Source organism: Sapajus apella, unplaced genomic scaffold, assembly GCF_009761245.1.
Source record: "Sapajus apella isolate SASKATOON/1434 unplaced genomic scaffold, GSC_monkey_1.0 scaffold169, whole genome shotgun sequence".
Taxonomy (NCBI): domain Eukaryota; kingdom Metazoa; phylum Chordata; class Mammalia; order Primates; family Cebidae; genus Sapajus; species Sapajus apella.
Genome location: NW_022437109.1, coordinates 1,211,834 through 1,235,689, shown reverse-complemented (window position 1 = coordinate 1,235,689; position 23,856 = coordinate 1,211,834). Strand labels below are relative to the sequence as shown.

The 23,856-nt window shown below is 41.4% G+C and overlaps 2 protein-coding genes and 1 non-coding gene across 12 annotated transcripts in view; all 3 read right to left on the bottom strand.

Annotated features, from left to right (window-relative positions):
- CTSK (cathepsin K) overlaps positions 1–11,113 on the bottom strand; it is a 13,296-nt gene extending 2,183 nt beyond the window's left edge. The window contains exons 1-7 of the mRNA XM_032267461.1: positions 10,171–11,113; positions 8,641–8,761; positions 8,049–8,171; positions 7,808–7,963; positions 5,616–5,834; positions 2,122–2,287; positions 1,426–1,531 (exon numbers count right to left, since the gene is read on the bottom strand). Coding sequence (XP_032123352.1) covers positions 1,426–1,531; positions 2,122–2,287; positions 5,616–5,834; positions 7,808–7,963; positions 8,049–8,171; positions 8,641–8,760 — 890 coding nt within the window. The 5' untranslated portion in view covers position 8,761; positions 10,171–11,113. The remainder of the gene's footprint in view (positions 1–1,425; positions 1,532–2,121; positions 2,288–5,615; positions 5,835–7,807; positions 7,964–8,048; positions 8,172–8,640; positions 8,762–10,170) is intronic.
- Positions 11,114–11,630: 517 nt separating this feature from the next.
- Positions 11,631–23,856, bottom strand: part of ARNT (aryl hydrocarbon receptor nuclear translocator) — a 67,399-nt gene continuing 55,173 nt past the window's right edge. For 7 of the 10 annotated variants that reach the window (XM_032267453.1, XM_032267451.1, XM_032267455.1 and 4 more), the window contains 8 exons: positions 18,740–18,850; positions 18,170–18,242; positions 17,888–18,008; positions 17,594–17,696; positions 17,066–17,213; positions 15,605–15,767; positions 15,071–15,237; positions 11,631–13,998 (listed from right to left, as the gene is read on the bottom strand). In XM_032267453.1, the coding sequence (XP_032123344.1) occupies positions 13,909–13,998; positions 15,071–15,237; positions 15,605–15,767; positions 17,066–17,213; positions 17,594–17,696; positions 17,888–18,008; positions 18,170–18,242; positions 18,740–18,850 (976 nt within the window). In that variant the 3' untranslated portion in view covers positions 11,631–13,908. The remainder of the gene's footprint in view (positions 13,999–15,070; positions 15,238–15,604; positions 15,768–17,065; positions 17,214–17,593; positions 17,697–17,887; positions 18,009–18,169; positions 18,243–18,739; positions 18,851–23,856) is intronic. The other 3 variants (XM_032267452.1, XM_032267457.1, XM_032267456.1) reach the window with 3 other exon arrangements.
- On the bottom strand, positions 14,490–14,597 carry LOC116542556. Its single transcript, XR_004265262.1, has one exon. It is a non-coding gene; the product is annotated as a U6 spliceosomal RNA (small nuclear RNA).

Sequence of the window (23,856 nt, the reverse complement as noted above, 5' to 3'; positions counted from 1 at the left end):
TGTGGGAGGGGATTCTAGAGAGTTGGAAATCCCAGCAAGTTCTTATATCCATGTATCCTAAGTGTATCTGGAAGGAAAACAACCGTTCAAAGGAATATTAAACCTTTACACTGTTCCCCTACTGTTAAAGACAGACTGCTAATGGAAACTGCCCTGAGAAACTGATCACATTAGAGGCAAAAGAAAGTAAAAATATGTAATTCCAAAGCTCCTGCTGGTTCTTTGTACTGCTTTGTCTCATGATTAGCTAGGTTTTTTGTTTGTTTGTTTTTTGAGATGGAGTCTGACTCTGTCCCCAGGCTGGAGTGCAGTGATGAGATCTCAGCTCACTGCAACCTCCGCCTATCAGAGGAGGGAAAGATTCTGATCAGGAGAATCTCAGAGGCTTGATATAAGAGGTGGCACTTGAGCTGAGCCAAAAGGCTGAGTAGAATTTTGCTCCGTAGGAAGAGGATGCCAGTGGAGGGGTGTGAAATGAACAACAGAAGTAGTAAAGTGTGGGCCAGGTGATTCTCACACATTCAGGCATTTCTCCTGCCTCAACCTCCTGAGGATCTGTGATTACAGGTGTGCACCACTCCACCCAGCTAATTTTTGTATTTTTAGTAGAGATGGGTCTCACCATGTTGGTCAGGATGGTTGACCAACCAAACTCCTGACCTCGTAATCTGCCCACCTTGGCCTCCCAAAGTGCTGGGATTGCAGGTGTGAGCCACCCAGCCAGCCAGGTCTGTATTACTGGGCTCTGAGCTCACTGAAGGCGTCATCTGCTCATTGGTTTGTATATGTGACTAAGCACCTTGCACACAGGGAGCATCTGCCCAGCACATACGCTGAGCACTATTGTCTGGCTGATATGGTTTGGATGTGTGTCTCTTCCCAGTCTCATGCTGAAATGTGATCCCCAATGTTGGAGGTGGGGCCTAGTGTGAGGTGTTTGGGCTATGGGAGTGGATTCCTCATGAATGGCTTGGTGCCATTGCCTTGGTGATGATGAGTTCTCACTCTATTAGTTCATGTGAGAACTGGTTCTTTAAAGAGTCTGGTACTTCCCTCTCTCTCTTGCGCCCTCTCTCACTACGTGACATGCTTGCTTCTTTTGCCTTCTGCCATGAGTAAAAGCTTCGAGGACCCATCAGAAGCTGAGCAGATACTAGTGCCATGCTTGTACAGCCAAACAAACCTCAGTTCTTTATCAATTAGCCAGTCTTGGGTATTCTTCTATAGCAATGCAAAGTGGACTAACACACTGGCCATTAAATATCAGACTCAGAGTTAAGAGCCTCTGACTGAGAAGACAGAAGTCAGAAGCCGAAGATAATTTTTTTCTTGATTTGGGAGACAGAAAGGAATATAGGGAAGCTGGAGGTGAGGTTGAGTGTTAAAAGGGTGACTGAATGACGTAAGTAGTGATCCCATCATTACCTGTTTTTAATTATCCAATGCTTGTTTCCCTTCTGGATTCCATATCCCACTGCCAAAACTGCATGGTTCAGATTGTTGCTATTGCAGCTTTCATCATAATACACACCTAGAATACAAACTAGCAGCGTGAGGCTCTATGCAATCCAAGGGTCACCCTGTGGGATCCCCCAGTCTGGGAGACTCTCTGTAGAATTCCATCCAGGTCGGGAGGGTTTCCCACAGAGATCAGCTCCATACTGTAGCAGTTGTTAATTTCTCTCTGGCCGCCTCCATCTGAATACAAAAACTAAGTAGTGAAAACACCCAAGGTCCTTCAAGAAGCCATCAAGCCTGTATCATAAAAGACAGTGCTCTATAGAAACAGCTTCCTTTTTTTTTCTTTTTTTTATGGAGTCTTGCTCTGTCACCCAGGCCAGAGTGTGGTGGCATAATCTCAGCTCACTGTAACCTCTACCTCCTGGGTTCAAGTGATTCTTCTGCCTCAGCCTCCTGAATAGCTGGGACTACAGGCATGTGCCACCACGCCTGGCTAACTTTTTATTTTTTTATTTCTTATTTTTAGTGGAGACGAGGTTTCACTATGTTGGCCAGGCCAGTCTCCAACTCCTGACCTCAGGTGATCCACCTGCCTTGGCCTCTCAAAGTGCTGGGATTACAGGCATGCATCATTGCACCCAGCCGGGAACAGCTTCTTACCTTTGCTGTAAAACTGGAAGGAGGTCAGGCTTGCATCAATGGCCACAGAGATAGGCCCCACTCGGGCCACTGCCCTCTTCAGAGCTTTCTCATTCCCCTCGGGGATCTCTCTGTACCCTCTGCATTTAGCTGCCTTGCCTGTTGGGTTATACATACAACTCTCCTCCTGGAAGAAACAAGATTGTAACAGGACTAGCACAAAGCAATAGGCAATGAGTCAGTGAGTGAGAAACTCAACCAATATTTTGAGTGATGCCAGTGAACTAATAGAGCCAGCAGTCTAGGGTTTCTAGAGAGAATCTGTTCTTCCTCATAAAAAAGAATATGAAAAGAGTATTCCCGCCTTCTACCACACATAAAAATCAACTACAGGTGGTTTAAAGACATAAATGTGGGAGGAAAACCTGTAAAACAGTACAGAAAGATTTCAGAAATAAGATTTTTTTAAAAAGCATAAACCAGCTACTGGCCATATAGTATGTATGAGCCTCAGGGGGCAGGAAGGAACCAGCTGCTGTGTGGGTAGGAGGCCAAGGCCAAGGCCAAGGCTTAGCTAGAGGGAAGACTGGGCCCTCTGCATCTGTATCAGAGGAACTGGTATGATCCATGTGCTCTCATCAAAGACAGAATATGAAAGCTATAACATGACACAAATAGATTGAAGAACTTAGCAATTTAGCCTATGACTTCCAACACTATATTTTACAGGTAGTTACCAATGTTTCGTTGGCAAGCCACAATTATGGAATCTAATAATAGCCCATGTCAAGGTGGTATATTTTCAGCAATTCATTTTCCTACAGATTACCCCTTCAGAACCCTAAGGTTACATCTACAAGAATATATTGTCTACTACTCGGGAGGCTGAGGCAGGAGGATTGTTTGTGCCCAGGAGTTTGATGCTTTAATGTACTATGATCGTGCTGTGAATAGCCACTCCACTCTAGCCTGTGCAAGATAGTGAGATATCCTCGAAAAAATAAATTATCTAACATTATCTAAATGTTAACAGCAATAGCAGCATTTGATGTGCTAGTTTAAGATTACAGTGGTCTACTGCCTTGATAATTTTTCAAGATATCTTTGTTTCTACCATGTGCTCCAAACCTCCGATCCCTCCTGGTGCCAAAAATTACACAGAATTACAAGTGAAACAGAATATCTTGGAAATTGACTCAGAAAGATTTTATGTGATGATACTTTAAAGCCAGAATAACCTGAATTATAACTGGAACAAACTTATAATACCATCCCTTTAAAATGTTATCTGGCTACTGCCCTATCAGATCTCTTCTTTTGAATTTTTTTTTATTTTTTGACACAGAGTGTCCCTCTGTCACCCGGGCTGGAGTGCAATGGCGTGATCTTGGCCCATCGCAACCTCTGCCTCCTGGGTTCAAGCAATTCTACTGCCTCAGCCTGCCAAGTAGCTGAGATTACAGGCATGTACCATCACACCAGGCTAATTTTTTTATATTTGGTAGAGATGGGTTTCACCATGTTGGCCCAGCTAGTCTCAAATTCCTGGCCTCAAGTGATCCACCTGCCTCAGCCTCCCAAAGTACTAGGATTATAGGTGTGAGCCACTGCACCTGGCCAGAGCTCTTCTTTTCTAAATTTTATTTTTTCTTACCTTCCTTCATTCACAAATGAATAAAACACATTGCTAAAGGCAAAAATTGCAAAGGAAAATTAATCATTTTATTATATTAAAATTACCTTTTCTAGATTGAAAGACATCATAAAGAGAATGAAAAGACAATCCTCAACTTTTAACATACATAATATTGATACCCAATTTTTTTTTTGAGACGGAGTCTCACTCTGTTGCCAGGCTGGAGTGCAGTGGTGCAATCTTGGCTCACTGCACCCTCCAACTCCCTGGTTCAAGCGATTCTCCTCCCTCAGCCTCCTGAGTAGTTGGGATTACAGGCATGTTCCACCAGACACCCAACTAATTTTTGTATTTTTAGTAGAGATGGGGTTTCACCATGTTGGTCAGGATGGTCTCGATCTCCTGACCTCGTGATGCACCAGCCTCAGCCTCCCAATGTCCTGGGATTACAGGCATGAGCCACCGTACCCAGCATCAAATATTTTAAAAAAACTTTTAAGAAAGAAAGAGGAAAAAAAAAAACCCCAATTAAAAATGGGTAAAAGGTGGGGCATGCCTGTAGTCCCAGCTACTCCGGAGGCTGAGGCAGGAGAATTGCTTGAACCCAGGAGGCAGAGGTTGCAGTGAGCCAAGATCGCACCACTGCACTCCAGCCTGGTGCCTGGTGACAGAATGAGACACTGTCTCAAAAATAAAATAAAATAAAATAAAATAAATTAAAGGTTTTCTCAAAGAGCCAAGAAAATAAATAAATAAATAAATGAAAACAAAAACAATGAGCAAAAGATAAAAACAGTCAATTCATTGCAGAAGAAATGCAAATGGCCAGGTAAACATACTAATAAAAAGGTGATTCTATGGGATTTCTTATACATTGCAGGTGGAGTATACATTTTTCCAAATACTTTGGCAAACAATTTGACATTGTGTAGTAAAGTTGAAAATAGATACACCCTAAGACCTAGACAATTCTGTTCCAAAGCATTATATCCTAGTAAGAAATTCTTGCACATGTGCATAGGAGACATGCCTAGGAATGTTTGCAGAAGGTAAACATACCTGGTAGATACATCTTGCCTTCGCTATGTACTAGTGGTATGAATTATACTGTTTTATCTCCTTAAGTGTCCATTTCCTCACCTATACGTTGAAGATAAGTCTACCTTACAGAGTTGATATGAGATTAAATGAAAAAAAGAAAAAGAAAAAATGCACTAAGGACATGGCTTAGAACACAGTAGCCATCATTTTTATTCTCAAACTTCCTATCCCTGTTCCAGAGGTTTCTGTTGCAAAGGTCCTCCATTATTTTATCTATCAGTCCCAGCCCCATGTGTATTAAAAAACCCTCAGATTGCCTACCTTACAGATACGATTTCCTTCCTGTGACTAAAGGATCATGCAGAAGGAACTGAGTTAATCCCTTATCTATAGTATGAAGCAACTTGTTTTTTCTCTCATTTTATACATGTGAGCATATAAACTTACATACTTTGCTTAAATGTTCTGAAAACTCACACCGAGATCATATAAAATAAAGCCACACAATTTGCGAAAATAGCATGGTGGGTTTGTGGGTTTGTTGTGGGAGTGGGGAACTGGGCAGAGGGTTATAGAGCCCTGCTCGGAAGCCTTTGGGGTAGGTAGCCTAGCCTCTGTTTTCTCTCCATGGCAGAGAAGCAAATAGCCATAGTAGCTTAAGCTCCCTAAATTCCCCCAGATTGTGGAAATCTTCTTGGCTTTCTGTGGGAAATTATTTCATCAAGAAAGCAGGATAGGGTAACAGAAAACAGTATTTCTGGAATTGTTTCCATGACAAACTATCATGCTGGGGAAGGAGAAGCTGACAGAGCTGTGTAACTGTGTGGAGCAATCTCACCTGTCCCACATACGGGTAGGCATCTTCAGAGTCAATACCCCGGTTCTTCTGCACATACTGGAAGGCATTGGTCATGTAGCCCCCTCCGCAACCATCATTCTCAGACACACAATCCACTAGGTTCTGGGGACTCAGATTTAGGAGTTTGCCAGTTTTCTTCTTGAGTTGGCCCTCCAGGGCACCCACAGAGCTGAAAGCCCAACAGGAACCACACTGACCCTGAGAGGCATACAGAGAAACTCTATCAATCTTTGCTGTTCGCATTTCCTGTATCTTCTCTCTAACTGCCTGAAGAAATTCCATGTGTTCTAAATATTTCAGCACAAATGTTGCTTTTGAGGTGAGTCCTCCTACTCCCTTTAACAACTGTTGGATTGTTCTACTGCTATTGATTTTTGCTACCATTTTTACTATTAGCTACAGTAAAGCAGAGCACAATATCAGCTTTGGAGGCAGTTGTCCTGGGTTTTAACCCTGACTTTGCCACCTAATAGCTGTGTTACCCTGGGTAACTTACTAAACTTGCCTATGTCTCAGTTTCCCTATGTATAAAATACTGTCAGGAGGATTAAAATATTTAACTCATGTAAACAGTTAAGAAGTTTCTGACACCTAATAAAATCCCAAAAAGTATTAGCTATTATTGTTGGTACATCTAGATTATAGATTTTTCTTTCTTTCCTGTTCTATTTTTTTTTTTTTTTTTTTTTTTTTTTTTGAGACGGAGTTTCGCTCTTGTTACCCAGGCTGGAGTGCAATGGCACGACCTCGGCTCACCGCAACCTCCGCCTCCTGGGTTCAGGCAATTCTCCTGCCTCAGCCTCCTTAGTAGCTGGGATTACAGGCACGTGCCACCATGCCCAGCTAATTTTTTGTATTTTTTTAGTAGAGACGGGGTTTCACCATGTTGACCAGGATGGTCTCCATCTCTTGACCTCGTGATCCACCCGCCTTGGCCTCCCAAAGTGCTGGGATTACAGGCTTGAGCCACCGCGCCCGGCTCCTGTTCTATTTTTTAAGAATGAGGATTTCCTAAGGACATAGATTGTGTCTTAGTCATCTTGAATCTCTGCTGCCTAACATTGCAGCTGGTAGGTTCTGGGGGTCAAAAAGTGTTTGTTAAATTAACGTTAAATCAATTGTTTATCTTGCTGATACAATCCTGTGTTGTTAAGGTTGTGAAAAAACTGACATTCTCATGCTAATAAGAATGTAAGATTGTAAAAACTTTTTTGGGCCAGGCATGGTGGCTCACCATGTGCTATAATCCTAGGTCTATAATCCTAGCACTTTGGGAAGCCGAGGCGGGCAGATTGCTTGAGCCCAGGAGTTTGAGACCAGCCTGAGCAGCATGGCAAAACCCTGTCTCTACAAAAAAAACTATTTAAAAAATTAACGAGGTGTGGTAGCATGTGCCTGTAGTCCCAGCTACTAGAAAGGCTGAAGTGGGAAAATCATTTGAGCCTGAGAGGCTGAGGCTGCAGTGAGTCATGATCACACCACTGGACTCCAGCCTGGGTGACAGAGAGAGACTCTGTCTTAAAAAAAAAAAAAAAAAAAGTTTTGTTTTCTTTTGTTTTTGGAAAGGATTCCTTGTGGCCTAGCAATTCTGATTTTAGGACTTATTTTGCATAAATATTTGTACATGTGCACAAAAATGTATGTACAAAGGCGCTTACTGCAAAACTGTCTGTAATAAAAACCAGACCTCAGTGGCTCACACCTGTAATTCCCGCACTTTGCGAGACCGAGGTAGGTGGATCACGTGAGGTCAGGAGTTCAAGAGCAGCCTGGCCAACATGGTGAAACCCCAACTCTATAAAAATAGAAAAATTAGCCAGGTGTAGTGGTACGTGCCTGTAATTCTCAGCTACTCGGGAGGCTGAGACAGGAGAATTGCTTGAACCCGGGAGGTGAAGGTTACAGTGAGCCAAGGTTGCGCCACTGCACACCACCCTGGATGACAGAGTGAGACTCTGTCTCAAAGAAAAAAGAAAACCCAGAAACAACCCAAATGTGCAAAAACAAATGAGGTTAAATAACAGAACAAGCTGTATTCTCTTAGCATGGGGAGATGTACCTTAATTCCTTGCCCTCTCTTCCTGGTGCCCTTTCACCTCAAGAACAAAGCAGCAGAAAAAGGAAAAGTTCATGCCAGGTTACATATGTACACCCAGAAGAAAGGAGTGTACCTGATTTTTGACCGGAGTAACATATCCTTTCTTTCGATAGTCAACAGAGTCTGGGGCTCTACCTTCCCAGTCTGGGATATAAAGGGTGTCATTACTGCGGGAATAAGAGGTGGGTACTTTGAGTCCAGTCATCTTCTGAACCACCTCTTCACTGGTCTGAGACAAAGAAGAAAGAGGCCAGGCATCAGCAGGGAAGTAAAGCAGACGGTATAGGGGAGACAGGAGCTGAAGCTGTACTCACCATGTCCCCCAAGTGGTTCATAGCCAGTTCGTATGTATGGACACCAAGAGAAGCCTCAAGGTTATGGATGGAAATATACTTCAGGTTTTTTTCCCAAATTAAACGCCGAGAGATTTCATCCACCTAAACAAAGCATAGTCAGTACTTGTATAGAGTCTGTACAGTTACGTATGTAATACTGTAAGGTTTTTAGGAGAATAAAGGAAACTCAACCATAAAAAGTTTACAGTTTAGTTGGGAAACTAACCATGGAATTATTAAGAGCCTGCAAGAAGAGAGAATATGCAAACACGTCAAATTAATACAACATAAACCTCTAGAGAGATTCACAGAAAAATTGCCTATAGATGAATAGATTAATCTTAGAAGTCTTCCCAAGAGAAACGTAAGGCAGTTATAAAGCAAAGGAAGGAAACAATTTGACAGAGGATGATTTGAACCATAGGAATGAATACCTCATGTTAACATGAGTTAGGGAAGAGGGACTGATTAGCTTGGAATAAAATACTTGGATTGGAGAAGGGAGTGAAGCTAAGATGGGAGAGCTCTTGTCTCAGCCCTCCTGCCATGCCCCCTCCAGGACCCCAGGCACCTTGCTGGTATATTGCTTCCTGTGGGTCTTCTTCCATAGCTCCCAGTGGGTGTCCAGTATCTCCTCAGGATACAGAGCAAAGCTCACCATGGGTAGCAGCAGAACCTTGAGCCCCCACATTCTGAGGAAGAGTATAATTAGGGAAAACTCTTCCATTTGGCAGGGAAACAGGAAAACTAGGCTTTATGAGGAAAAGGAAGGTAGACACAGAATGGAGGGTGACTTTCACATGATAAAACAATGATAGTTAGGAGGGGCCTGTGTTTAGATAGGGTGCTGGTACATCTGGTTCCAAGGACTTTGAGCTAGGGAGATTTAGGCCATTCCCCCCCCCCCCACTCTCTCTCTCTCTGTCTTTCTCTCTCTCGGGAGATTTAGCCAACACACACACTCTCTGACTCTGCCTCTCTCTCTCACACACACACGCACGCGCACGCACACACACACGTACACAACCAGAAATGGGAAACTGGAAAATCAGAATGGGCTCAGTGCCTGTTTCCTCCATAGTCCCTAGCAGGCTTGGAGACAAAGGGCAAAGTGGTACTGGGGTTCAGAATACACAAAGGAGAGATTTCCAACTAAGTTTTGCTTCCTGACCATTTCTTCAAGGCACTGTTCTCTTTCTTGCCTAAATTCTAGTACTTTCCCAGATCTTGCCAAAAGGGAAAATATGACAATGTTTTCTGAGAAATTTTCTATCTCCTCAGTCTCCTTATGCATTTCTTCCTCCTTTCCCTCTCCCCTCCCTTCTTAGGCAGGAAATTGCCCTAATCTTAACCAGATGCTGTGGGCAAGGTTTCCCCCTCCCCCAACAACAGAAAACCACTGTGGCTGCCGCACAGGACAAGAAACCTCAGCTCCAGTTTGCTGGAATAATTTTCAGACTGAAAAGCAATGTTCTATGATGATTAAATTCACAGCTTTTCATAAGTTTAGCTAGCTTCCCTCATTTCTTGCATTGGCTTCAATTACAAATCCTCCATTTTAAGAACAATTTGCAGCCTGCCTCATGTCATATGGCTTACACAATTGCTTATAGTCCATTTACGTGTAATTTTTGCAAACTGCCAAAATGTCCAGTAGGACATTTAATAGCTAGAGTGTTGAGGTCTTTGAGATGTCTCAGAGAACAGGAAGTACTGAGCTACCACCTCCCTGTACCACCCTCCTCCTCCTCACAATTGAGTTAACCCTTTTGATCCTTGTTGGCTAAAGTCGAAAATGCTTCAGAAAGGCCACTCTTGAAAGATGGGCAAATGATTCCCTATATCTTTTGCTTTCACTAACAACCATGTATGTGTGTGTGTATATATATATACATATATATATATATACAAATCATACAAAGAATCCTACAGATTTCAAGGCAGATTTTGTTTAGTCAGGAAATAACCTAAGAAGGGCATCTCTGTTTTCATCTGCAGAGGCTAAAAGTTTATTTTGATCCTCAAGTCATTATATCCCTAATACTCTTAAAGAATTGACAGGAATGAAGAGCTAAAAGATCTAAGAAGTTGCAAATGTTACCTGCTGATGGAAATCTGTTGTCTGGCTTCGTTTTGGCAGCAAAGTGTGGGCAGATGATCAGGAGTGCTAGATTTATTCCATCAGGATTGCGGAAGTCAGCTCCAGTGGTCGGCTGGAAAATTTGGGTAAGAGGAAGAGGGAGGGATAGAAATGCTGAGAGAAGGGAGGGTAGGGAGGAGGGAAGAAGGCAGTGGATGTATAGTTTCTGTGTCTGTGCAGCATATGTGCCAGAATAGAGTTGCTAGGTATTAAGTCTCACAAGACTGTCTTTGGTGGCAAATAACAAGACCTCAGTATCTACTGACTCAAGTAGGAGCTTACCTTCTTTCTCTATTGGTGAGTAAAAGAGAGGACACAGCCCTCGTCTCTCCCATCCTTCTTCTTCAGCATCTTTATTACAATATTGGGGGATTACAACTTTTCCTACCCCTTTCCTATTGATTTACCTCTCCAACATTGAAACTTATTTTCAAATTTGTGTCTGACCCTCACCTCTGGGATGAGATAATGAAAACAAAAGGCTAGAAAAGAATAATGGAAGCCATAGGCTCCAGAATTCTTTGTATTTATATAAGCTTGTTGGTTGAAAGTTGTTATTACTTCCAGGCAGAGTAGCTTTCCCGGCCTAATGTGGTTTTGCTGAAGGAGATATGCCCAGAAAGTCCAGATGAAATTGTCTCTAAAGGTAATCAAAACAGCAGTCCTGGATATTTATGACAGCACTTGAATCAATGCCGTAAGTTCTGATGGACTCACATGTGATTCTGTTGCTAAAACTCTCAGGTGGTGGGACACCCGATAAACATGTTTCAATTATTAAAATCACCAAGCTAAGACAAGTCACATGAGCTTCTCCAAATGCTTTTCCACATCCAGGCATGTGACAGATCATAAGAATCCAGCTCAGTCCTCAAACCACACCCCAAACTTCATTTTCTTCCATAAACACATGTGGGGAAGGAGGAAAAAAGGCTCCTTGGAATAGAAAGGATAATAAATGGGATCTGTAATAGACTGTTTCCAGCTGGATTCCATGCATAAACTCGCAAGAATACAGGCATATGCCTCTGGATTTTAAGAGCTGCTAATGGGCTAGGCACAGTGGCTCATGCCTGTAATCCCAGCACTTTGGGAGGCCAAAGCAGGCGGACCACCTGAGGTCAGGAGTTCGAGACCAGCCTGGCCCACATATAGTGAAACCCTGTCTCTACTAAAAAAGATACAAAAATTAGCTGGGCATGGTGGCACACACCTGTAGTCCCAGCTACTTGGGAAGGCAAGGCAGGAGAATTGCTTGAACCCAGGGGGCATATGTTGCAGCGACCCAAGATTGCAGCATTGCACTCCAACCTGGACAACAGAGTGAGACTCTGTCTCTCTCTCACACACACACACACACAAAAGTTGCTAATGAACCAACATAAGTCTCCTAGAGGGAAACCAGGTCCAGACTTGAACAGTTTAAATTTCACTCCTTTTAATCCAGAAGAGGACATACTGGGGGAAGACATCCAGATGTGCCTTAGTGGTTTCAAGTTCCAACTCTTCCCCTCTCTCCCAAGAACCTGGGCAACGCCCACCCCAAAACCCCCACCTCATGGTCAGAGCGTCCCTGCTGACGTTACTCAGAATGTGTCAGGATCAGGAGGACAAATGAGGGGGAGAAGTACAGTGTGATCAGAACCCTATGATTTCTGATTCCTGGAATTAAAGACACAGTGTGCCTTATGTCTGTATGTCTGGAGCTTAAGCAACAGATTCCTCTAGTTGTGGGTGATTGTTGTTTATGAACTGGAAAGGAATGATAAAGCCGCAATTAAGATCACACAACACAAGAAATTTTACAAAAGGAAAAAATATTTTGTTTGAAAATCTTTGCTACATGTCATTATTTTTGCCACTGTAAGGCTTAGCACAGATGCCAGCAATACAGAAATGGCCAACAAGAAAACAAAACAATCAAAAATAAAACCCTGAAGGAAAAGCAAAAACAAAACCCCCAGAGCATCTTCTCCCTATCCTCCCCTTCCCCAAAAGCCCTATAATAACTGTACAATATTATAGTCCTGATCACATTTAAAAACAGTCGATTATTTAAAAACAAGGGTTCCACTGGAAACTCAACTTTTTGGTTTCGTAAATTGTGATATAAATATATATGTATACTGTAAGTGTGCACATAGAATAAAAAAATAAACTGTCTCCTTTTTTACTCCACTACCTGGCACCAGACTGGAGACAAAAGGGAGGGAAACCCAGCAAACGGACATTCCTTTGGCCTCTCCAAGGCCATCTCTGCTCCTCAGTCCCCTATGACTACATTTAATGAATATCTCATTAATTCAGTCTTGCACTTTAGCTACTGGCCAAAGCCAATTAAAAAAAAAGAAAAAACAAAAAAAGTTGATATCTATGACTGTTACCTGAGGAAGGTAAAGGGTGATGGTAGTAACCTGTATCTGCATTTATATGGCTATTGTTAATTACCAATGACCCTGTTGAGATAGGTGTCCAGGCTCCATCTATCACACGAAATTATTATACTTGCACTCTAAAGCAAAACCCAATCTCACGATTGGAGGGAGCAAAGAGAAAAACCTCTAGGGCCAGAGACTTCAATCTGTTTTTTGCTAAACTGGGTATTTTGAGTACGGGATAAAAGAGGCTACTTTGCAAGAGGGCTTTGTATTTGGTTTATACTCCAACAGTGAGGATTTTCACTGGGACGGCTAATCCAAGAAGTTGAGTTTCCATGCAGAAATATCCTCCACAGAACACACATCATATGTGATTCTGACAGAAAAATGCAGCATTATCTTTATGGCCAAGTCTTGGGTTTCAGAAAGTGTTTATCTTGCCAGCCTATTTTGGTAAAGTTTGCAGATCTTCCAGATCAGGTGAGAGCACCAAAAGCAGGAGTAACCCACCTTTATCACTGAATGTGTTTGATGAGAGACAACCATATCAGCAGCCGACTTTCTATATTTGCTTTACAGTTGTATATTGGCTGGGCATGGACGCAAGCGCAGCAAAGACATTTATTTAAATATTCTTTGGCTGCAATAGTAAGTGAAAAATACCTGGAAGATTTAACTCCTTAGGACTCTTTGAAAAGTACACAGAAAGACAAAGATAAAATCTGGGACAAATTTTGCATAATTCCCTAATAGGGAGAGTGAAATACAGAAGCGCACACACACACACACACACACACACACACACTCTCTCTCTCTCTCTCTCTCTCACTTACGTTTCTTTCCAGAGGGGTTGCTCACATGCTCGCTTGCTAAAGCCCCATATATACCTACCATGTTTCATGGTCCTCAAATATGAGGACATTTCTCCTCTCCTCCACTCTCTTCAGAATTTCTTTTCAAAAACAAGTCATACTATCCAAGGCAAACAGTGGATGTCAGATTCTTCTAACCTGCCTCTCAATCTTAGCACAAATCATCACTACACAACTTCAAGTCAGGAGACATAGGAAAAGGTGTTTTAACTTCACCCAGCCTCAAATTTTCAGAGTCCTAAAAGCCTTGGAGATTCATTCCATTTCTTCTATAAATGTTACCTCAGAGAGGCAACAGAGTAGGGGAACAGCCAGAAGGGAAGGGGGGTACACGTCAGGGGTGAGGGAAGGGAAGGGAGAGGAACTTTTATTCTGTTTACAGAAACATTTGCTTTTTAAAAACAAACAGTGATTTTTCTCCCCCACCCCTTATCCTCACCCCAATAGTTCTATTCTGAAAAGGGAGGAAACATAGTTAGATCAGGGAATTCTTCATTGTTGTAGCTGTTGCTCTGATCTCCCAGCATGGACAGCATCTCCTGATAAAAGAAAAAGATTAAGTTTGGGTTACACATCTTGATCTCTTACACTTATCAAGTTTTATTCCACCATTCCCCTCCATTATCATTCCTGAACCCCAGTCTTTGCTATGCTGAGCTCTTAGCCTGCCTTCCTTCCAGCAAATTTGACTCCTTTAGATCGCAGCCTTTTTTCCTAATCCCTTCTGTCTTCCTCCTACAGTTCCACCTTTTTCCTTTTCCTAGTCCTCAATATTTTCAAAGGGAGAAAAATCTGCTTGCTGTATTTCATATAACCCCCTAATTATGGGGACACAGATGGAGTCTCTTGTCCTATTTGTTTTTCACCAAGACCTGTTTTACTTTCTTTCAGTCTTTGCTTTAAATCAGCTCTTCCTTTGTTCTGCCTAAGATTACTCCATTCACTCTTACAGTCCCTCAGGACTGGTGTAAATAGACCATAATGGCTATAATCAGTTGTTCTATTTCATTTACTTTTCATTTTTATAATTTTTTAAATGGAACACTTCATAAATTTTTGTGTCACCCTTGCACAGGGGCCATGCTAATCTTCTCTATATTCATTCCAATTTTAGTATAAATGCTGCTGAAGTGAGCACTACTTTTTATTTTTAATCATTCTGTCTCTTTTAAACCCAAAGCTACTGTGACTTGGGTATGTGGAACTATTTGAACGAGCTAAAGTAACTTTCTTTGGCGTCTTCCTATGTTGCTAAATTTGTCTGTTCTGGTTAAATGGTATGTATCACACTCAATTGATACTCCTTTTTGGTTTGTATGACAGAGACAGGATCAGGCTAGTTGCTCAGCCTGGCTTTGAACTCATGGGCTCAAGTGATCCCCTGCTTCAGCCTTCTAAGCGGCTGACATTATGGGCACAAGCACCACTGCATCTAGCTTCCACAATCCTTTCAATTACTGACAGTGATACCTAAATTTATCCCTCTCTGTTTTCTCACATTTACCCCCCACCAAACACCTCAATCCAGACATCCTTCCCTCACTGTCTCTCCTCCTCCCTGACTCTTTTTCTCCCAGCTTCTAGTGTTTGAAAATCTTTTCACCCTCTTACCTGGAAGACCTCAGGCTGTCCAGGTTGCTGTGCTGATGACTGCTGAACATGTTGCTCACTAGAACTTGAACGATGATGAGGCTGCTGGCCCTGCCACTGTGGCCAGACACCCACACCCTCTGCTGTCCGTGTCTGGAATTGTCCTGCAGTCTGTCCAGTCTCAGGAGCTAGAAATACAGCAAGGAAGAATAAACAACTCCAATTTACACAATTCCACTGTGTACTAATTCCACAAGTCAAAACTTAGCCCTAAATTAATTTTTCTTCTCCAGGCAGCCTTTCCAAAGAGTCCTTTGCTCATTTAGATTAAATCTGCATACTATTAAAATGTATAAAAATTTACATGACTTTGTTATATATGCTAAAATATCATTTTTCATGTGGGTAGGTTTTAAATTCGAAATGGATTGTCACCTTGCATTTCCCTACAATTAGGTCAGTGCACCCAGAACACAGGCAAACAACTTTAACTACCAAATCCTTTCTCTTTACTGGTGAGATTTTCCTGTTACTCTCCTTGTGGTCTGGACTCACCAAAGTTGGATCCACGATTGGTGAGACTAGGGTAGGCAGCAGCACCAGGTGATGCAGTGGTAGCACCAGAGAGGGACATGGAGCTGAAGGAGGATGGAGTCTGAAAACTGCCCACACCAAATTGGGAAGTACGAGTCTTAGTGGTAGCCTGGGTAGCCACCTGCTAAAGAGAGATGAAGAAGGGATACAGAACGAATAGAGAATTAACATCATTGCACATACCATGCCTATGAGAGTCAACACTGACAATCCCTGCATCCTTCGGAACCAAGTTCATCACTTATTTCCTACTGTGTTTCTTCCAATTACTCTCAATCTCTCTTGACACTATTTTTTAGGCAGCTGAGATAAAAGTACAAAAAGCAACAAACTATGGGATTAATAAAAGTTGTAAGAATTAAATGAAAGCATCTTATAAACTGTAAAGTTATATAAAACTAGAAGCATTCATAACTGTGAAGTATATTATATGCAGGCCAGGTGGGGTGGCTCATGCCTGTAATCCTAGTACTTTGGGTGGCCAAGCCAGGTGGATCACCTGAGGTGAGGAGTTCAAGACCAGCCTGGCCAACATGGTAAAACTCCTCTCTACTAAAAATACAAAAATTGGCCAGGCATGGTGGTGCATGCCTGTAATCCCAGTTACCCAGGAGCCTGAGGCAGGAGAATCACTGGAACCCAGGAGGTGGAGGTTGCAGTGAGCTGAGATTACACCACTGCATTCCAGCCTGGGCAATAGAAAGAGACTCAGTTTCAAAAAAAAAAAAAAAAAAAAATTATATGCAGAAAAAAAATACTCTGCACCATAATTCGGTCTGTTCTACATTCATTTGTTCCTAACAGTGTATTTTTTATAAAAACTATTTTCTCACAAGAGTTGTACATATGCATTGTAGAATATTTGGAAAGTGAAGGAAAATGAAAAGAATCATTCATACTTGGTTAACATGTTTGGATAATTTCTTCCAGTTTTTATTTTCTCATGCATTTTGTACATAATTGAGATCATACTGCATATAACATCTGGAGCCTGCTTTTGGTTTTGACTTTTTAAAATGATTACTTGTATAACATAAATATATAGTAATATTAAAGAATCTTTCGTTAGACAATATATTTATTGTGCATTGTATTATATATATAAGAATTTTTCAACTTTTGTAAACAGACATCACTGTAAGTTAGTCATTAATTTTCTTTGTTCCTGTATTATGTAAGTCCTAAACAAAGAGGAAACATCTTAGAATTTACTCCAAAACAAATGTGAAAACCACGGACTCTACTGAGATTTTTTTATTATCTGTGATTTTTAATTAGCTCCTCTCAACAAAGATGAAAACTGGAAACTGGAGGATAGGGGTTGGGGAGAAGGTATTTAAAATAGAAAACACTGATTCTACATATGGAAAAAAGCCCAAAGAAAAAATAATACACAGGGAACAAACAGATGATAAGTTTTACCTGGGCAGAAAAGCCTGAGCGAGTAGTAGGGGTCCAAGTTGGGGCTGCTCCCTGGGTAGGGTTGGAGTGGCGGGAAATCTGGGCCAACATCTGTCCTGCAGAAGCTGATGGCTGGACAATGGTTACAGGAGGGGCTAAACCACTATTCCTAGGAGTGAACAAATGAGGTAAAGGATTAAAACGATAGATTTATTACAGAAGCTAGGAATCAAAGGACAATCTAGTGCTATCCCTAGATCCCCTTGACTTCCTGTAGGTTAAGGAAAATTTGATAACAATTTGGAAAAGACAAGAAAGACTGACAGTCACACACTGACCAGGACACACAGAAATGGAGCCTAGTACATGACAATAGGAAAATGCAAAGAAATAGGAGGAAGAAAAGCAGCTTGTTTGCCTCACGCTAGGCCCTACAAGCTTCACTGCTTTTTCTGAAATAACCAGAGAAAGCAAGGGAAGAATAAAATCTGGATTCATCAGCTGAATCCCTCAGGGCCCTGTAAAGCAGCACATATATATGGGGCTCACCTGAAATTCTCTGCCGGCCGGGGGGTAGGAGGGAATGTGTTGCCCTGGGAGAATAGCTGTTGGGTGGCAGGGACAGTGCTGGAGGAGATGCCTTTACTCTGATCTGTGGACCAAAAGGAGTTGGGGGAGGGCCAGTCAAGGGGCTGTAGTATATTAGTTCAGCAAGTTCCTATTTACTCAGGTGGTATTATGATTAAGTGGAAAAACATCAGAAGATTACTGATTGGGCAGTGGCATGCCCATCAGTAAGTGATCTAAATGAGAATTTAAAAGGATAGTGAGAAAGAAACAAACCTGCATTGATGTTGTGATAGATTTCTGAAAATCTTGGGTCTCTATCCTGGGTAAATAAACCATCTGACTTCTCAAGGGGCTTGCTGTGTTCTGGTCCTGTGGTTGTCACAGACTGAACAACCTGCGGAATACAATAATAAAAATAACCATTAAAGATTTAACATGGCAATTTAATAACCCTAAAATTCATATAATACATATGTAGATTCTAACTAGTACTGGAGGACACTTCCTAAGTAAATACTCTCTATCCTCTTCCAAGAAAAAGAGGACACAACTTACCTGGGAATGATTGTAGCTGGCCAGTCCATCTCTTCCTGGTACCATGTCCAATTCTGTTTGCTGTTGCTGCTGCCTAAATGTCAAAGGACAGTGGAGAAGAGAAATAGGAAAAAAAAGAAAAATTTTTAAAGAATCTGGAAAAAGGACCTTAAAAAAAAAAAATTAAACAGGCTGGGTGTGGTGACTCACCCCTGTAATCCCAGCACTTTGGGAGACTGAGGTGGGTGGATCACCTGAGGTCAGGTGTTCAAGACCAGCCTGGCCAATATGGCGAAACCCCATCTCTACTAAAAATACAAAAAATTAGGCAGGGGTGGTGGCAGGCTCCTGTAATCCCAGTCACTCTCGCAGCTGAGGCAGGAGAATCGCTTGAACCTGGGAGGCAGAGGTTGCAGTGAACCTAGTTTGCGCCATTGCACTACGGCCTGGGTGCTGAGAGCAAAACTCCGTCTCAAAAAAACCAAAAAACAAAAAAAATTAACCAACCAACCAACCAAAAAAATATATGGGATTGCAAATGACCACCCCCTGGGTGACTGCTCAACAAATGATTATTTCACCCTTTCTTACCTTGGTGCCAGCTGCCCTGAGCCCATCTCCAGGGGTAAATTAGCTGTGGGACCTAGCTGTGGCCTCTGGATTGCGTTGGAGAGTGCAGGCCGTGGTTCTTGGCTAGAGTTCCTAGGAAAACAGAGTAGACAGTAAAGAAGGGATGGAAGTGGAGGAGGGGGTGACAGAGAGAAAGAGAAGAATAAGATTCTGTATGTAAAGCTCTACAGATTCATCTGAAGGTGGAACAATCAATAAATCCTTCATTAAAGTCCAATCCTACAATTAACCTATGATGTCAGTTTCAGCAAATAGAAACTACGTCCTACGGCACAAAGGGTCATCTTGCTGGGTTCTAAATCCTTCTAGGTATTCAAAACCTGGTTGTTATATACATTCATAGTCTGTATTTTTTTAAAGCATAGGTAAAAAACTGAAAGTATGTACACTGATACATTAACAAAGACAACCTGGAGTGTGAAATTTTTTTTCCTTCTCTCTATATTCTTCAATACTTTCCACATTTTCTATAAAAAATATTTATTTAAAAATAAAATACTGGCCAGGCACAGTGGCTCATGCCTGTAATCCCAGCACTCTGAGAGGCTGAGGCAGGGTGGATCGCTTGAGCTCAGGAGTTTGAGACCAGCCTCAGCAACATGGCAAAATCCCGTCTCTACAAAAAGTACAAAAATTAGCAGGAGTGGTGGTGGGCTCTTGTAGTCCCAGCTACTCAGGAGACAGGTGGGAGGATCGATTGAGCCTCAGAGACAGAGGTTGCAGTGAGCTGAGATAGCGCCACTGCACTCCAGCCTGGTGACAGATTGAGACCCTGGTCTTAATAAAACAAACAAACAAACTCTAAAAGCTAATTAAAATTAATCATGGTAGGGAAAATGATATATAAACATGGAGAAAGCAGTTATTTCCAGAAATTCAAGTCCTTTTAAATGACTTAAATGTTTAAAAATTTAAACAAAATGGAAACACAAAAATGATGCCTGTTGCATAATATAAAAATGCAAAAAGACAGAAAAAAAAAAAAAAAAACTACAATGACCATGGCCTTCCACTTGAGTTCTAAGTTAATAAAAATTTCTAACTCAACCCATTGTGTTATATTATGTTAGTTAGCAAAGAATTAAACTTTACAAGTTCTAACGACTGAATTGGACAATACTGTTGTCACTAGGTATTATTCATACTTGCTAAGTAGTCATAATCTGATCTTCAAGAGCTGGATTCAAGGCCAATTCTACAGAAAAAAAAGATCAAATGGCAAAGTGGTAACCTGACAACTGACACCTACTAGATGACTATAATAAAAAAAGACAATAACAAGTGTTAACAAGGATGTGGAGAAACCAGAACCCTTGTACATTGCTCCTGGGAATGTAGAGTGATGAGGGAGCTTTAGAAAACAGTTTGGCAGTTCCTCAAAAGGTAAAACAGAGTTACTACGTGGCCAGCAATTCCACTCCTGGGTGGAATTCAAGAGAATAAAGACATATATCCAAACACAAACTAGTATACAAATATTCATGAAAGCATTTTTTCAGCTCCTTATTGCTATTTTACAGATGAAAGCATTCTTGATAACCAAAAAGTAGCAACAACCCAATGCTCATTAATGAACACATAGTAGGTGACATATCCATACAATAAAATATTTGGCAATAAAAAGAAATAAAGTACTGATACATGCTACAACATGGATGACCTTTGTAAACATTTTACTAAGTGAAAGAGGCCAGTTACAAAGGAACTACATAGTCTGTGATTCCATTTATACGAAATGCCTAGAACAGACAAATTTATAAAGACAACAGATTCATAGTTATACCGAACTTGAGAGGGAAGGGAAAGAACAGGGGATGAGTGTTAACTGATTTAGAATTCTTTTGGAGGAATGAAAATATTCTGAAATTAGACTGCAATAAGAGTTACATAACTATGTGATATACTAAAAAACACTGGATACTTTAAATGGGTGAGGTGTATGACATGTGAAATATATCTTAATAAAACATTTTTAAAAAGAAGCTGAGAAAGGAAGCTCAAATAGAAAAGTTCAAAAGAGAGGAACAGTAACTAATAAAACAGGAGGATGTAGCTATGCTCTAAAGCAAACAGCCCAAATAAGGCCCACTGCCTGTTTTTGTAAAGAAAGATTTACTGGAACACAGCCACGTTCTCCCATTTGTCTATGACTGTTTTCATGCTGCAGCAGAGCTGGGTAGGTGCAATAAGGGCCACATGGCCCACAAAAATCCTTTTCAGAATGGGTTGATACATAGAATTGAAATATAAACCCTTCCATTTCAGGACCTAGTCTCTGAATTATTGTTTGTAAAATCTTACTCTGCCCAGGTGCAGTGGGTTATACCTGTGATCCTAGCACTTTGGGAGTTGAAGGAGTATGGATTGCTTGTGCCCAGGAGTTCAAGTCCAGCCTCTGCAACATGGAAAAACCCCATCTCTATAAAAAATACAAGAATTAACCAGGTATCCTGGTGCATGTCTGCAGCCCCAGCTACTCAGGGGACTGAGGTGGGAGGATCGCTTGAGCCTGGGAGGTCAAGGCTGCAGTGAGCCATGATTATGCCACTGCATTCCAGCCTGGGTGACAGAGTGAGACCCTGTCTTGGAGTGCGGGTGGGGGGGAGGGAATAAAATTTACTCTACTCTGATCAACTATCCCAAATCCTATAAGCTGGAAAATGAGAAACTTCAAACTAATGGTGTTGAATACTGGAAAAGCAGACGATAAGGGGACAGCTTGATAAGACTAAGAAGAGTTGGTCCATTAGAAATCCCAACATCGGAAAATGCCTGTGTTATATTATGAAATACAACTGATTGCTGAACATGGAGGTTAGGGGCACCGACCCCTGTGCAGTCAAAATTTCGACTGTAACTTCTGACTCCCCCAAAACTTTACTAATAGCCTACTGTAGGCCAGAAGCCTTATCAATAACATAAACTGTTGATTAACACATTTTATATGTTGTATGTATTATATGCTGTATTCTTACAATAAAGCTAAAGAGAAAATATTATTAAGAAAATCATAAGGAAGAGAAAATACATTTACAGCACCGTACTGTATTTATCGTTACAAGTTTATATTATCTGTTTACAAGATGAGTCATCTATACGAAGTGGCAAGCAACCATAGTTGCCGACTTCATTCTACAGTACATAACAAGCAATTCACCTTTTTCTTTTTTCTTTTTTTGAGACTTCACAGGCTAGAGTACAGTGTCGCAATCTCGGCTCACTGCAACTTCTGCTTCCCGGGTTCAAGTGATTCTCTTGCCTCAGTCTCCCGAGTAGCTGGGACTACAAGCGCCCACCACCATGCCTGGCTAATTTTTGTATTTTTAGTAGAGACGGGGTTTCACCATATTGGCCAGGCTGGTCTTGAACTCCTTACCTTATGATCCACCCACCGAGACCTACCAAAGTGCTGGGATTACAGGCTTAAATCACTGTGCCCAGCCCACCTTTTTCTTATAATGTCATGACTTTTCCCTGCTTCTAGGGAAAACTTCCAGCATCACCAGTGGTACTTCATATTGTTCCTAAGTGTTATTAAAGGTTTACAGTATTTCACTAAACATGATGAAAAATACACAAGAACCATGAGATTTCACTTTTTACTACAATATGCAATTTACTGGAGAGAATTGCTCATGAAGACATGATTAGCATCATACAGCATTTAAAGCAGACTGGCAACAACTGAGCAATAGGAGGTGGCTATAAAATTATTACAACAGTACAATACGTATTACAGTTAACTTTATGCAGTTATGATTTAAAACTGGATCTTTACATTTGTTTACATTTCTCTCAACTACAAATAGTACCATATATAGTCTGTGCGTATGTATAGGTTGAGATACATTTTTTTTTTTTTTTTATTGAGACGGAGTCTCACTCTGTCACCCAGGCTGGAGTGCAGTGGTGTGATCTCAGCTCACTGCAACCTCTGCCTCCCAGGTTCAAGTGATTCTCATGCCTTAACCTCCCAAGTAGCTAGGACTATAGACACGTGCCACTATGCCCAGCTAATTTTTGTATTTTCTTTTTTTTTAAGTAGAAATGGGGTTTCACCATGTTGGCCAGGCTGGTCTCAAACTCCTGACCTCAAGTGATCTGCTCAGCTCAGCCTCCCAAAGTGATGGGATTACAGGTGTGAGCCACCTCACCTGGCCAGCATTTTTACTTTTTATAATAGATTTCTATATACTTTATGGTAGTAAATGATAAAATAAGATTAGAATTTACATATATTTAATACTTTCATGACATGCCTAATTTTTTCTAATTTTTTTCAATAAGTCTAGGCTATGTAGCTTATTTTAGGGTTTTTCAAATTGTCACAAATATCCAAAAATTTTTCCAACACACTTACTGAAAAAAATCCATGTGTAAGTGGACCTGGATATATACCAACTAAAATCTTTGGAATCTTCAGTATGATAAGTGTCTTTTTGTCTGCTAGTGAGTTGACTGAGGGCTGGCAACCCCTAGGCAGCTTTAGGATAGGGGCTTGTCTCTAGAAAGATGAAGGCAAAATTAGAGGGTTGGGATTTTTAGCCCTAACGTTCAACCTAATGGAGGGGCACGGGACTGAAGGTTAAGTTGATTGCCAATGGCCAATGATTTAATCATTCATGCCTACATAATAAAATTTCCATTAAAACTCAAAAGGACTGGGTTTGAGGAGCTTCTTGATAGGCAAACACATGGAGATCCCTGGAGGGCAGCCCATCCAGAAAGAGTATAAAAGCTCTGTGCTCCTTTCTCCTTACCTTGCCCTATCTATCTCTTCATCTGATGTTCACTAGTATTCTTCGTAATATCCTTTATAATAAACTGGTAAACAAAGGTAAATGTTCCGAGCCATTCAAGCAAACTGACAGAACCCAAGTAGGGGGTCATGGGAAACAGCTGGTCAGTCAGATGCACAGGTAAAACAACCTGGAGCTTGTAATTGGCATCAGAAGTGGGAGCAGTCTTACGGTACTGCATCTACAAATTGGGAGATCTGATGCTGTCTTCAAGTAGACAGTGAACTGAATTGAATAGAAGGACAACCAGCTGGTATCCACTGCAGAAGTGATTGCTTG